This window comes from Phalaenopsis equestris, unplaced genomic scaffold (genome assembly GCF_001263595.1).
Source record: "Phalaenopsis equestris unplaced genomic scaffold, ASM126359v1 Scaffold000197, whole genome shotgun sequence".
NCBI lineage: Eukaryota > Viridiplantae > Streptophyta > Magnoliopsida > Asparagales > Orchidaceae > Phalaenopsis > Phalaenopsis equestris.
Window position 1 is genome coordinate 403,011 of NW_018164639.1, and position 15,888 is coordinate 418,898.

Consider the following 15,888-nt stretch of genomic DNA (forward strand, 5'->3'; position numbering starts at 1 on the left):
TCATGCAAGCATAATATTTCCTTCTTTGCACCATTGCAAAGAAGGAAACTTTATATCCTGTCTGATTTCATTTACTCCTGATTGATATCCCCCCTCAAATTGATGTTTATTGATCAAGAAACATCAATTTGCCAACAAGAAATTGATGACGTTGCTAAGAAAGAGCCTTAGTAAATATATCAACCGTTAGTTTGAAGATCATAAGTAATATAAGAGATATAATGTCATCCTCATAGGTTTCTCGAATGAAATGACAGTCTACTTCAATGTGTTTCGTGCGCTCGTGAAAGACGGGATTAGCAGCAATCTGCATAGCGCTAGTATTATCTACATGAAGAGAAGTAGACTCAAGTTGTCAAGCTCAACCAGCACACCCCGAAGCCAAATGATCTCGGAACAAGCAGAGGACATAACGCGATATTCTGATTCAGTAGATGAGTTAGACACTCGATCTTGTTTCTTGTTCTTCCAAGAAATTAAAGAGTTGTAGAGAAACGTGCACCATCCAGTAATAGATCAGGGTGTATCAGAACAACCAATCTAATTAGCATCACTATAGGTTGTTAAGGTGAGAAAACTTCGCAGAAAAGAACAAACCACGATGAGAAGTACCTTTCAAATACTGAACAATACGTCGAACTGCAACTAAATGAAGATGGGTAGGTGCTTGCATAAATTGACTAACTTGTTGCACAACAAATGAAATATTAGGACGCGTAATGGTCAGATAATTGAGACTCCCAACAAGTTGTCGACATAGAGATGGTTCAGATAGAAAGTCACCATCATTTCGTTGTAATTTGACATTTACTTCCAAAGGAGTATCAACAGAGCGACCATCTTGAAGATCAACCAAAGCAATGAGTCCCTAAGTATAGTTATGCTGATGAAGAAAAATACCAGCAGGAGAAGAGTGAACCTCAAGTCCTAAGAAATAAGTTAATGATCTCAAATCCTTCATATGAAAACAAGTCTGAAGGCGCTTCTGTAGCTGAGACATCAATTGACTGTTAGATCCTGTGATGACAATAACATCAACATAAACTAATACCAAAACAATTCCCTTGTCAGTTTCACAAAAAAATAATGATGAATCATACTGACTTTGAATAAAAGAGAAGCTAAGAAAGATATTGCGAAACTTTTCAAACCAGGCTCGTGGATCCTTTTTCAAACCGTATAAAGACCGTTTAACCTTACAAACATCATGTAAAGGTGTAGAAAACAAGCCTAGAGGAGGAGTCATATAGACATCTTCTTTGAGATCCCCATGTAAGAATGCATTCTTAACATTCATCTGCTTTAAAAACCAGTCTTTAAATGCAGCAATAGATAACACTAGCCGGACAGTTGTCATCTTAGCTACACGTGCAAATGTTTCTCATAATCAATATCGTATTCTTGTCGATTGCCAAGAGCTACCAATATTGTCTTATATCCATCAAGAAAGCAATCAGATCAGAGTTTAAGAGAGTAAACCCATTTACAACCAATGAGTTTAACATCTGTAAAACATGAAATAATATCCCAAGCGTGATTGTCTTGAAGTGCCTGAAGTTCCTCTTGCATGGCTTTGACCCAGCAAGTCTGTTTAGTAGCCTGAAAGTAAGAGGTAAGAACATTAGTATTAGTTAAAATTGCAAAATACTCATACAATCTGGAGGACGAGTACACTGAGTTGATCGTCGAAGTCTTATTAGAGCAATTTCTGGATCAGGGCCGGGGAGAATTGAAGGTGAAGGGGGCAGGCGTCGTGTGTAGACAATGCCCGGCTTGAATCGTTTATCAACAAAAGAATTATCAAATTGTGGAAATATAATTGTATCCAGTGTCAACACATGATGCTGAAAATCATATTTATGTTCAAAGAAAATTACATTCCGAGAAATATGTCAGCGAGTATTAATCGAATCATAACACAAAAAACTTTTATGATTAGGATTGTACCCCATAAAGGCACATCGTACTAACTGAGCTACAACTTATGACGTTCATGAGCAAGTAGATGAACAAAGCAAACACATCCGAAACTATATAGCATATGATAATTAGGATGTTTACCAAAAAATTGATAGTAGGGAAAATCATACTTCAATTTTTGAGATGATAAATGATTAATGAGATAAACTGTAGTGGATAAAACTTCAGTCCAAATTTTAGCTGGAATAGAAGATTTTATCAGTAATGTGTGCACAATATCCAATAAATGTAGATTTTTCCGTTCAGTAACTCCATTTTGTTGCTGTGTATAGAGACATGAACATTGTGAAACAATACCTTTGTTATGGACAAATGCTTGAAACTCATAAGACATATATTGGCCGTCATTATCAGACCGTAAGATTTTTATGCAAGCGGAGAACTGAGTTTCAATATATGTTAAAACGATTTGAAATACATTAAATACTTATACTTTGGAATGCAAAAAATAGATCCAAGTAAATCGACTATAATCATCAATATATGCCACAAAATATCTATATTGAGCATGTGAAATAACTGGTATAATTACCCAAACATCACTATGAATAATGTCAAAATATTTATTCGCACAACTGTCTGAAATAGGAAAAAGTAATGTCTTACTTTTTTAAAGTTTATAAACAGAACAATCAACTACTAAATTCTTATCTGTAAAATGAAAAGCACCTCTAACTTTTAGAATGAAAAAGATCACTTTTAAGTAAATGTTTCAACACCATATCATTTGGATGACCTAGTCTTTTATGTCAGATGTCCGCCTTATTATCAAAAATTGAATAAGCTAATGCTATAATCTGAGGAACGGTAAATTGTAATGGAAATAGTCTGCCCACTTTAGGGTCATTCGCTATCACCTTCTCTGACACGTGATCCTGCACAATACAATCATCACAAGAAAAATGTATGTTACAGTTATTATTCACAATTTGACCAACAGAGAGTAAGTTAATAGATAATTTAGAAGAAACCAAGATATGTCTAAAGGAGGACTTAATATCACCAACTGTTGTAATTAGAATAATATTTCCATCAGCAACCTGAATATGTTGAGTATCAGTGCACGGTCATTGGTTATGCAATAAATCAGTTGTTTCAGTCAAATGATTTGTGGTACCCGAATCAACAAACCAAGGAGAATGAATGGAAGCAAATAGTTTTACCTTACCCTTGAAGGTCGAGAGCAGAAAAGACAGAGAGAATCATCTGTTGAACTATATCTAGTGTGGCAACTGATTGATTATTGTCAGCAACTGTGGATGTTGAGCCAAGATTATGAGTGTCGGATACCATGGCATGAAGTGCTTGTGCTTTGCAGTTCTCGGGTCGTGTAAATTTGTAATAATATGTCAATTTTGCTTGCAATAGTTACAACACTTATATTTACAAATCCGTGCAATATTACCAATTTCTTACCGCTGTAGCACTGCACAGGTCCCTTCTCTTTGGTATGAGCAGCATAAATCATATTAACTATTTCTGATGATCCACCTGTTGTACTAATAGCAGCTTGTGTCGTCAATCTTTGATCTTCGCGCAGAAATCCACCAAAACAGATATCCAAACAAGGAACCGGATGTCTGTTGAGCAACCCAGCCCGAGCTATTTCAAATTCAGGTCTGAGCTTCACTATAAACTGATCACAGTGACTTTCTTCACGAATAGCCTAAAGACTAGCTAAGTTCTCCTTTGACACCTTAGCATAGATAATGTCAGTATATTCGCTCCATAAATTTAGAAAGACAGAAAAATATTGTTCAATTGAAAGATTACCCTGACAATAATTACTCATGTCAAGTTCCAATTAAAAGCGTTTTGCAGAATTATCTTGATTGTAAACATGCTTCAAATATTCCTACATTTCTTTAGCACTATCGAAAGATCGTAAATTATTTACCATATGAGCCTCAATAGATTCCAAAATCCAGGAAACAATCCGAGCATCCTTTGTTTCTCATTGACCAAGATCTTTTGTCTCAGTAGGAGCTGGAGAAGACCCATCAATATAGCCCCAAAACTCCTTCCCTTTTAAGAACATTCTGAGCTGAAATTTCCATGCGGCATAACTTTTTCCAGTAAATCTAATAGCTAAGATTTCAGAAGACATCCAAAATAAACTTTTCGTTCACAAATTGATTAAGAAGTTCGTGGATCGAAATCAACCAAAAATCAAAGAAACCAAGATATCCAAAAAAATCAAATCATTGATCTGAATCAACCTAAGAGATTCAAAAACTGTTCACTGATTTAAATTAGAGGAGTCCGAAGCCAAATCCGAAGTCTAAGATTTTTCAGTGCGACGATCCAGGAAGTATAATGGCGTTGAAATACGCCAATTATGCCCAAACTGAAGATATAGTTGATGCTAACAAAGCAGAAGCATATGAAGTATATGAAGCGGATGAAGTGAGAAAAGTGGACAAGAAAAAACGTAGTCGAGGCAGTTGAAGCAGACGAAGAGATCGGGTGACGAGTGGATGAGCGGAGAGTTTCGCAAGACGAGCGAAGCGTTTCGCAGAACGAGTAGAGCATATGAGCGGAGCAGACGAGCGGAACGTTTCGCAAAATGAGCGGAGCAGGCAAAGCAGTCGAGCGGAGCAGACGTACCAGTTAGGGCAGTCAAACGGAGCAGATCAACGGAGCAGACGAACCAATTAGGGTAGCCAAGTAGTCCACACGAGGCAGATAATGGTTTAGGCGAACCAGACGAGCTCTCCAGGCGAAGCAGACGAGGGTTTGGATAAAGCAGACGAGGAGTCCGACGAGACCCGAAGGTTTGCAATCGAAAAAAACAAACAATTGCAACATTGAAGACTCCAAAGATTCAAACCCTAAATATTCGAAGTGGCTCTGATACCATGTCAATATTTTGAGCAAATAGGTTGAATGTTTTTTCCTTTGTTTTTATTCCAATAAATAATAGTTTGTACAATCTATTTTAGTTACATAATATTCTGTATAATCAATGTTAGGTAACTTAATTAATACATATTCTTAATCTAAATATTCAGCTAAAAGAAAAGAATCCAAGCAAATGTAATATTTTTTTTATTTGCAACATTGCTCCTGAATGATACATGCTAGGGCATTACAAACAGTACACGTTCTTGAGATTTCACCACTAACAACAACAAGATCTCTCAGCAGAAAAGTACACCATTGAGTTCGAACAGCTTATGTTGAAGTGTGAGCTAGTTAGGAGAATAGCATAGACCAATACCTTTAGGAATTGAGATCGTCCATTGACAATGTTGTACATTTGCATCATTATTGGACATTAAAGGATTTCTAGACCCTAGACTTCATGGTGAAGAGAACAAAGCACTCTCAAGTCCACATGCCTAAGGAGGAACCTATTCAGAGTGGAGAAAAGGTGGAGACCGTCAGTGCTCCCAAATCCATCCCAGCCAAAAAATGCCAGTTAGAGTGCACAAATAGGATGACGATCTCTTTCACTGAGCAAGAAGCAATTGAAGAATGGACAATAACAAGGAAGAAAATGAATATGTCAGGGAGGAGCATCAACTTCAAGCCGATAAAAGTGAGCCCAAGGAGCTTATACTAGACACATGACAGCCCCGAAAAAGTGAATTCATGATTGCCTGACCTTTTGTCGACCTCCATGATTGTCACTATTGAGGGAGGGCCAACATGTCATCACCTCATATGAAAATAAGAAATTTTCAGCTATTTGGAGAAGATTACATGGGATAAGCTGAGTATAAAGTTTCGGTTCAGTTCAATAGTACATTCTCAGGGAACAGGTCAAATATGAGTAGTGAACTATTACTTGAAAAAGCTATATAAATATTTTGTGAGAAAGAATATCTGACAGCGAAATCCAGGTCCCCCTAGAGAAGAATAATGAGCCTCTCCTAAATGGAGAGAATGATATGGGAGCTAATCCCTTAATCTCGCTTTCCGAATATCCGTGAAACTTCCCACACACATGAGAAATAAGACAATCCCAGCCCAATTAGCCTGAAGCGACTTCTCATCAGAATTTATGTCGTCAAACATTTGAAGACTTTCTTTTTTTTTTTCTATTTTGGAAGGCTAGTTAGGGTTTATTTCTAGAAGGAGACTATTTATATTTTGTTATTTCTTGATTTTTTTCAAACACTTGGATATTGTAATCTCTTCTACCTATAAAATGTAGTATCATTTCTTTTTGTAAGTGGTGTGTCTATAGCTCGTGAAGAAATACGTGGTGAATCTCCTCGCCATCCCCACAATGTCGCTTTGTGGCTTACTCCATCATTTTTAGCAAAGATAGCCGATGGTCGACGTTGACCACTGTGCAAATGTTGTTGAAACTCAAGTATTATTATCATTTTTCTCCCTATTCCACAACCACACCTCGCTAAAATCCCTTTTTAAAAGACTTCTAGGAGTCCTAGAACGGTATCACCCTATCTTATGTGTTGATGGTTCCTATTTGTTCAAAGGCACCTCCAACTATCATCTCTTCAGATACTGCAACTCTTGTTGTTCACAGCTGTCATCTCTTTGAATACTGCAACTCCTGTTGTTCACAACTATCATTCAATTGCTAAAGTGATAGGTTGATCAATGGGTTTAAGATTGCACCTCCCTTTTCGCCTAATTTTGTTTTGTATTTTAATCAAGACTACACTTGATCGTAACATTAACAACCATCTTTTTCAAGAGAAATCTTTGAGCTTGCTAGGCTGACCTCTTTGTAAATTTCATGTAAATTTTCACGAGGCAAAACCAACATGAATGTCATTCATAAAATCTTATCATATTTACACTTTCAAGCTAATTACTTAATTAGATTAATTAATTATTATCACATTATTATAAGACTATCCTTAGATGCAAACTACGCATCACTCTACTCCAAACATACATACTACGTCAATGATTTCCAAATGCATATGCTTAAATGGTCTCCTCAATTCGATGCTTATGTGAAACCACTAATCACCCCTATCAAGATTACTTTTCCGCAACTTCGACTGTATTTCTTCAACTAATCCATTCTATACTTTTTCAGATCTATCTTTCGTAAATCTTTGCAAGTAAATGTTGCTATAGCTCATCTCTACATGGCTAATACGGTTAAGGTTTTGGTTGAAATAGGCATTACATTGTGTTTGGAAAATAAGGTGTGGATCGGGTTAAAGTCCTGTGAAAGTTTTGTGATTATTGGCAGTAGGTAATTTTTTAGGACATCCCTTCATATTGTTCTTTTTGTAAATTTTTGTACATAATTTTTTTTGAATTTTTCAAAACTCATCCAAATATGAAACATTCAAACAGTCAAGCATAAGAGGCTTATAAAATGGAACATCAGCTCATCCCTTAATCATTGCTGATCCAAGATTATTACTTCAGGTCTGCTTAAAAAATATGGAACCAACAAAGTTTCTTCAGAATCATGAGCCTAACGTAAGCACTAGCCCAATGCACATGGCCTTTACATCTTGCACAAACAAAAGTATAAGTTTGAACTCCCTAATTGTAGCTACTTGCCCTCTCTCTCTATCAACGAAGAAGTAGATGATCAACATCCACTAGTTTCTAATGGAAGTAATATTAGTAATGATGTTCCACTGAGTAGAAGGTTTCAAATTCGATTTGCAGAATTAGAATAAAATCGAAATAAAATGTGCCATCATTTTCTAGCTTTCATCAGGCTTCAAGCAAGGCAATCCAATTGAAATGTTAGTCTTCTTTGTTCTTTTCATGTATGATTAGACGTTACAACCTTTCGCTTCTTGCTTTATATATTTATTACTTTGTATCTTCCTTTGTACTCTGACAACTCTTATTAAATGCTCTAATTGTACTCTCAACATTTTTCTCATATAATACTATTTATTCCTAAGAAAAGTACCTAACATTGTGAGTTCACCTCCAGTATATGTTAATGAATAAAATAAATAACGATTTTTCAAAAAGATTGCTAAAATAAGTAAATATAAATTTTAATACACTTGAAATTCATGTAATCTCATGCTACCTAAATATACCAATGATGACTCAACAACTAATACCCAAAATATTTTGTAATAATTGTCAATGTATGTGCATTAAACAAAACATGCAAAAAACAAAACGAATCAATCTGGCATATTGCAGATATTTTTTTATTCAAAATTAAATAAATCGTTTCTCAATTTACAAGTGAATAGCCTATCTATGTATGATTAAATGCTAGTTATGTTCTCATGACTAACATTTTTCTTTGAACCCCCAAATATGAAATCATCACTTTTTAAGATTCTCATTACTTACACTTTCCTTTGAATCTTCAAGTATCAAATCATCACTTTTGAGATTCTCATAATTCAGTAATGCACCCAGAGCCCCCAAAAACCCCTCGTGGCGCAAAAAAATGGCATGCATTTGACCTTTTGACCTGAGAGATTAAAGAATTTACAAGATTAGAAAACTACAAAATTTTGGAAGCATAATAAGATAATGGTAGAAGTACAATGACCTGCAAATGAATAGCAATTTGAAAAGCACAAACACTGGTGTAATATGGGAGCATTTCATAAAACTAATAGAGTTGGTATATGAAGTACCAAAAATCAATAGCATATGAAATATTGTCCATTGTGCTAGCATGTCCCCGTATGTAAGATCCTCCAAAATAAACCCTATTAAGCCTTAGAAGTGATGCTACAAGAAAAGATACCTGCATTTTATAGATCAAGACCAAGAATTACAAATAATTCAGCACACAATTTTGTCAGCAACAAATTCAAAGGAATGATAATAGACAATCAAAAAGCCCAAATATGGATCTGAACTTTATTTTTCTAAAAAAAAAGAGTTTTTACATCATTTACAAGGCTCTTAAGGCATAAAGTACAGCAGTGATTTGCTACATCAAATTGCATGCTTAAATTAATATTCATGTTCAGGCTCATCTCAAACTTGATAGGAAAAATAAATGAATCTCCGTGAACAATGAAGAACTTAATTCATTAGCAGCCCAAGTGAGTAATTGTCAAGATATATATGTATGTACTGGTTTCCAATATCTCATTCAGTAACTTGGTTCCGCTATTTTGTCTTGAAAAGTACGATTGTTTACAGTATCGGTGTGTTTGGCCCCTAATGTCTATGTGGTAGAGCAGAAAATTTGGCTTTTTATTTCATTCTTCGAGACCTTGCTACCATGGCTAAGTTGTTGCTCTATTTTCTTAACTACACAACATTTATGTCATCAAGAATTTTGGGATTTGCAATTTTTTTTATATCTATTGCAACAAAGAATAAAGGTAATTGCTGATTTTACAATGCAGCCATAATCCGACATTGAGCTACTTGGTTTCCTTTTATACTCAGGTGTTACACTATAACTTAAACTGGGAATTATTTTGAATAACCAGAAAGGGATTTCAAAGTTAGAAACTTATTCATTTGTTGAAACTAAGCTTGAAAACTTACTATTCTTGCAGGTATCCAAATGCATTTAATTGAAATCTGCAGTATTTGATCAAATTATGGTGGATTCTCATTTTTCATTGATTTTGGGCCTTTTGGACATAGATACAACCACGAGGTATGTAATTTTTTATTGAATTATTGAACTGTTTCCACTTGAACTAATGTATGTTCCTCTCAAATTAATTTAAATTTTTGGACGATAATTCTTCAAATGATTTAGAACTACTGATGGTAACTTTCGAAAAATGAGTCTCCTTGTACAAATTTGAGGGCGGATCTTCCAATTGGTGATTTCAATTTTCATTATTTCATCTAGACTGATTCAAGAGTGGTTTGCATTCAACATTAAGAATTTCTCAAACTTATAATTTGTTGGTTTTGATTTTTGTGGTGTAAATGTTAACTGTGATAGATTTTATACTTAATCAAATTTCTTTTGGAAAAATCTGAAATACAAATGGGGCTAGTTGGTTTGTTACTTTCATTAACGATCAAACCACAATCAGTTGGACATTTCTCATGGACAAAAAATCTGAAAATACCAGCATATTTGAAACCTCTCACAACATGATTCACCCAATTTCAGAGCTAGATTCTCGAAGCTGATAATGTAAAAGATTACTACAGCCCCACTTTCGAACTTTATCTATCAAAAAATAACATCATTCAAATACGCTCTTATGTTGACACTCTTCCTCCCCCCCCCCCCCCACATGTGGCTAGAAGATAGAACAAACATCTGTTCGAAATGGGCCATTCAATTCTATTAAGTAAAAATGTACCAAAATAATTGTGGGGGAGGATACAATTCTCACATCTATTTATCTCATGAATAAGATGTCCAACAAATCTCGCAGCATCCTTATAAAATCCTACCCGCACATTCAGCCCCTCAACTCTAACCTACCACAAAATTTTTGACTGCATCTCTTCAGTCCATCTACATCTAACCAAAGTTGACTCAGGTCAATCAAATGCAGCTTTGTGAGCTACTACTCAAACAAAAATAAATATAAATGCTACTCTCCAGAAAAACAAAAATTCTACAACTCCTTGAATGTCACCTACTTTAAAAACCAGCCATATTACCCCAAATATAGCATTCAGGGAGAGAGTTGGAGAGAAAATCAAACTTGAGGTACAATTCAGGAACCTCAACCTCACCTCCCTTATATCCTTGATGAACCCACTCTTGTCCACACTATCATAAATAAACCTGAAAATGAACACACTACTCTACTAAATCCTCTCACGGCTCCTACTAAGAACCAAGAACTCTTTGTGTACTCCAAAAAGAAAAAACCTAGTGAGCAATTAAGAGACCATGCAAAATTAGGAATGCAAAACATTGAAACCAACTCCACAAACCCTAAGTATTCACACAGAGACTGGGTTCAACACATCATGAGAACCAAGAGGAATAAGGAGAACAAAAACGCACAAACACCTTATAGAAGAATTTGTAACCTATCAAAAAATATCCTACTCTTACAAATCTTTTGTTCAAAATTTGGAAAATGTGCATATCTCAAATTTAATTCAACAGGACTTATTCATTCCTGCGGAAAAAGTTTGCGAAAAAAGAGATTCTCACCCTTAAAAAGAATGGTACTTGGATCATAACAACTCTGTCGCCTAGGAAAAGAACTTTATGAGGTAAATGTGTATTCAACGCTAAATACAAAGCAGAAAAAAGCATAGAAAAGTTAAAGGCAAGACTTGTAGGAAAAAAATTCACTCAATCCTATTGTATTAGCTACTAGAAGGCATTTGCATCAATGGCGAAACTCAACACAATAATACTATTACCGTCATTGGTTATCAACCAGGACTGCCATTTAGATTAACTAGTCCTTAAAAATGCATTTCTTAACGTAATCCTGAGGACATTGTGTCTATGGAGATACCACTTAGTGTGCAAACTAATGAAATAATTGTAAGAATTGAAACAATTTACTAGAGCATAATTTGAAAGGTCCATCAAGATTATTTTTGCCAATATGTATTATCAGTGTCAGGCTAATCACACTTTGTTTATAAAATCAAATCAAAAAGTTATGATAGTTATCCTTATTATATATATAGATCATATTTTCTTACAGATAATAATGTAGAACTTTAAATAATTAAAAAAAATAGCTTCTGAGTATGAAATTAAAGATCTTGGAACTTTAAGATACTTCATTAGAAAGGAAGAAATTAGATCCAAAGAAGGTATTGTCATATCCTAGAGAAAATAAATCTCTGACTTATTAAAGGAAACAAGAACACTAGGTTCAAACCAACAAATACTCCAATGGATCATAATCGATATGCATCAAAAGAAGATGATAACACTCCTGTTGAAAAAGGAATTTGTTAAAATGTCACGACCCAGCCCAGAACTTAAAATTAATTAAGACGAGAATAGCGGTCGAACAATATTAACATTTAAACAATTATACACATAATTATAAAATCTTTCAATTTATAAAAGAGACCAAAATCCACAAAAGTACAATGAAATTAAACATCAACAAATAATATAAACTGAAAACCACATCTCAAACCAGTAATGAATATTATATCAATATCTGAAGGAAACAATAAAAAGAAACTACAAATACAGTATAACTAGTACTTATCAGTTGCAGTCTTCTTCATAAAAACCAAATTCTCCCACCAAACATATAAACCAAAAACTTTTCTTCTCCTGAAAGAAAGCATTAATTTCAATTGTAAGTTTGACTTATTGAGTTATTATAATCCTTATATCTATTATATTATGATGCTTATACGATGCATGAATGAACAAATGAAATTGCGGCTTATTATTTTCTAAAACCCCGAACTTTTACTTTAATTTTATTCATTCTCATTTAACTTTAAGTATTTATCATTTTAACATCTTTATTATTCATTACCAAATTACCTTCATACTTGAAGGTAACAGAATATACCCTCAAAACGTACCCGAAGGAACTCTCAGAATTGTACCTAAATTTACCATCAAATTAAAATTTTTTTTAACGTGCACGGGGGTATCACATCTCTATCAGTATCATCTGAGGTAATCTTGTACAGGGCTGTCAAAAAAGCTCATTATTTGCGAACAGTTCATGTTCGGTTCCCCGGGGAGTTCGTGTTTTCGATAAGCAAACGAGACGAACACGAACAATTTTTTTTGTTCGATTTGTTAAACGAACCAAACACGAACAGTGATGTGTTTGTATGTGTTCGAATCGTTATTGTTCAAAATATATAATAATTTAAAATAAGTATATATAAAAAATTTATGATATTTTAAAAAAATTATATACTCTAAAAATTTATCATATTTTAAAAATTAAATTCTATAAATTATAATATATAATAAATTATTAATAATAATATATTAATATACTATATTAGAAAAATAGATATTATATATTTATATAATATAAGTTATATAATTAATATAATATACTATATATATTATAAATATATATAAACGAAAACGTAAAAACCCTAAGCCCTAACCTTGTGAACCTATCTTCGGCAGTTCAGATCGGTCTCCCCTTCCCCTCTTGCAGTCGGCTCTCCTTCTCTCAAAATCGAGCCCTTCTTCGGCAGTTCAGCCTCCCCTTCCCCTCTCAAAAACTTTCGTTTGCGGTCGGCTCTCTTTCTTCTCTCAAAATCGTGAAACCCTTTGTCTCGTCGAGAGCTGCTCTCCTTCTCTCAAAATCGTGAAACTCTTTCTCTCATCGAGAGCTTAGGATTTCTGTGTTCATTCTCAAAAAAGCGAGCCAAGTGGTAAAAAAATAAGGTCCATTTTATTTTCTTGTTTAGTCTTGAAGATCTTTACTAGTAGCTGCATCTCATTTTTTTTTTCTTTTAGTTACCACTACCTTTACAGGCCCTATTGTTATTCTTGAACATAATATGTTCTTATCCTAACAAAAAATATTTAAAAAAAATATTTCAAAGATTTTACAGTTGTTGAAAAGTTCTTATGACTTAGTATTTTTTGTTGATTGCATATAAATATTACTCTTTGCCTTTTCATCTTTATTTTTTTTATTTATATGATTATATTGTCTGTGATAAGTGGTATTCTTTGGGCTAGGTATCATCTGAATCATTAATCAAGGAATCATATATAGTAGTTGATGGATTAGTTATTTTTATTAGGAAGCTTTTACAAGATTAAACATCGCTGCATCTCATTATCATTAGGAATTAAACATGGCTTAGTTATCGCTGCATCTCAGTACAAGATTAAACATCGCTGCACCTCAGTATCATTAGGAATTAAGCATCGCTGTACAAGATTAAACATGGCTTAGTTATTTTTATTGGTATCATTAGGATTATAAGGTTAAGAGAAGCGTTCTTTTGATGAATCTTGGGGCTTTTGATATTAAGTTTATTCGGTGGGTGTTTCGGATTTTCATAGTTCAAATCTCAGTGAAGGACAATAATGATAGTTATCTCTGCATCATCCGTGGCTTTTATTAGCTTCATCTTTTCAACATAAAATAAAATTGCTCCAAATTATGGCAAAAAATAAAGAAGATTCTAATGCATACCACACAATTTTTATAAATTTACATATCAAACTTCTAAAATTTCATATTTAGATTTATAACACTCAAATATTTAGCTTAACATAAGAAAATACCATAATTACCAAGTTTTAAAAGTGTTATAAATATAAATATTAAACTTAGCTATTAGATATATAAACACATGAAAATTGTGACATTGTCGGCCGTTTTTTTTTCTAACCTCTGTGATTTGAAAAAGTGATGATTTTGTAATTTTAAAAATAATTTAAATATGAATATAATCTTTTTTATTTTTAAAAGTAACATTTTAATTTTAAAATAGGTGAGACCGAACAGGTCTCACATTTTAAATAATTTAGATGATTGAATATAATACTACAAGTAAATATATTTATCCCAAAGAAATAAATATATCACTTGTAATAGGGATTCAATCACCTAGACTAAAGAATTTGTGACATCCATATTGGTCTGCGAAATATTTTATAAAAAGACCAACAAGTTCCCCTACCTAACATAAAAAATTACATAGAGTTTATTTTATCTGGGTTTCTGGTTCCCTATAGAGGCAAGCCCCTATAGTTAATTACATCTTAAATGATCGAAATCACTTAAGAAAACTCTCGATTAGGATCAGGTGGTTTTGCTTTCAAGATTTCAAAGTTTAGGTTTTCACGGTTGGACATGGGAAAATCAAATAGGAAGAAAATGGACATGGGAAAATCAAATAGGAATGACTCAAAATAGGAACAATTATTTAAGGAATCCAAAGGGAAGAAAAGTATGGAATATCACAGATCCAGGAGAAACCCCGAAGATGTACCAACTATCCTATTGTTCCGCTTTATGTCTTTTGAAATGATTTAATTTGATATTTCAATCCTACAAATTATTTAGGACTTAGGACTTATGTTTACACAATATCGGACTGTGCAAATAGCCTAAAAAAATAGGAGGATTTACACCGTACCGCACGGTAATCTCGTAATCCTAAAGTGTTAGTACTTATAATTGTACAATAGAATTATACAAAAAGCCTAAAGAGTGATCATATGAGTTGTTATTTAAACAAAAGAAGGTGATAGTTGATATTAATCTGTTTATATGATGTGTTTTGATGTTTTGTTGCTGCAGGTCCACCTTGAAGTTGTTCCTCGTCGTGTTGTCCATGATATTCGCTCCAAACTCCTTGTCTTGACGAGTTTAAGTTTTCTAGGGTGTCCAGTTACGATGTCAAATCAAACAACCACATAGTTGCAGTCCTCTAAATGTCCTATATAAAAGAAGACATGCTTAAAGCTATATAATATAAAATGTGCAATACAGGACAAACAGTAGGGTGCATGTAGAACAGTAGTAGGCAAAAAACAGAACTAATATAAACATGCTGTACAGAAAGAACAGTAGCAGGTAGAAAATAGGAATAGTATATCATGTTGTATAGGAAGAACAATAGCAGGTAAAAAACAGGAATAATATAACATGCTATAAAGGAAGAACAGTAGCAGACAGAAACATGAATAGTATAACATGCAGTACATAAAGAACAGTAACAGGTAGAAACAGTAAAAATGAAGCGCTGTAAAATGTAAACCAAACTTGTACGCCCGTGAGATCTGTTGTTCCTTAAGTATAGCAAGTCTAAATGCATCACAAAAAGCAAAGTCTGAAAGAAACGTCGTCCAGGAAATCCGAAAAAAAGTGTAACAACTCATGACGGAAAACTCGAGACAATCAACGAGAAAAGACTCAAGTAAAAGAAAAAAAAAGAAAAAGAATCCACAAAAATCTTGGAGAAATCCCGAAAGAAATGAAAAGTAATACGAGTGCCTTGTCCCAAAACTTCGATAAAACAAAAAAAGTTCGAGTGAGGGGGACCGCAAGCACTCGTATGGGGCTAGGCTCAGATATATATTTATACTCGAGGGTCCGCGAAGGCTACTCGGTCACCCGA

General features: G+C 33.9%; 1 protein-coding gene across 1 annotated transcript in view; it reads right to left on the reverse strand.

Annotated features, from left to right (window-relative positions):
- LOC110022550 (pantothenate kinase 1-like) overlaps positions 1-15,888 on the reverse strand; it is a 95,069-nt gene that overhangs the window by 26,529 nt on the left and 52,652 nt on the right. The window contains exons 10-11 of the mRNA XM_020721555.1: positions 8,538-8,650; positions 8,245-8,368 (exon numbers count right to left, since the gene is read on the reverse strand). Of these exons, the coding sequence (XP_020577214.1) occupies positions 8,245-8,368; positions 8,538-8,650 (237 nt within the window). The remainder of the gene's footprint in view (positions 1-8,244; positions 8,369-8,537; positions 8,651-15,888) is intronic.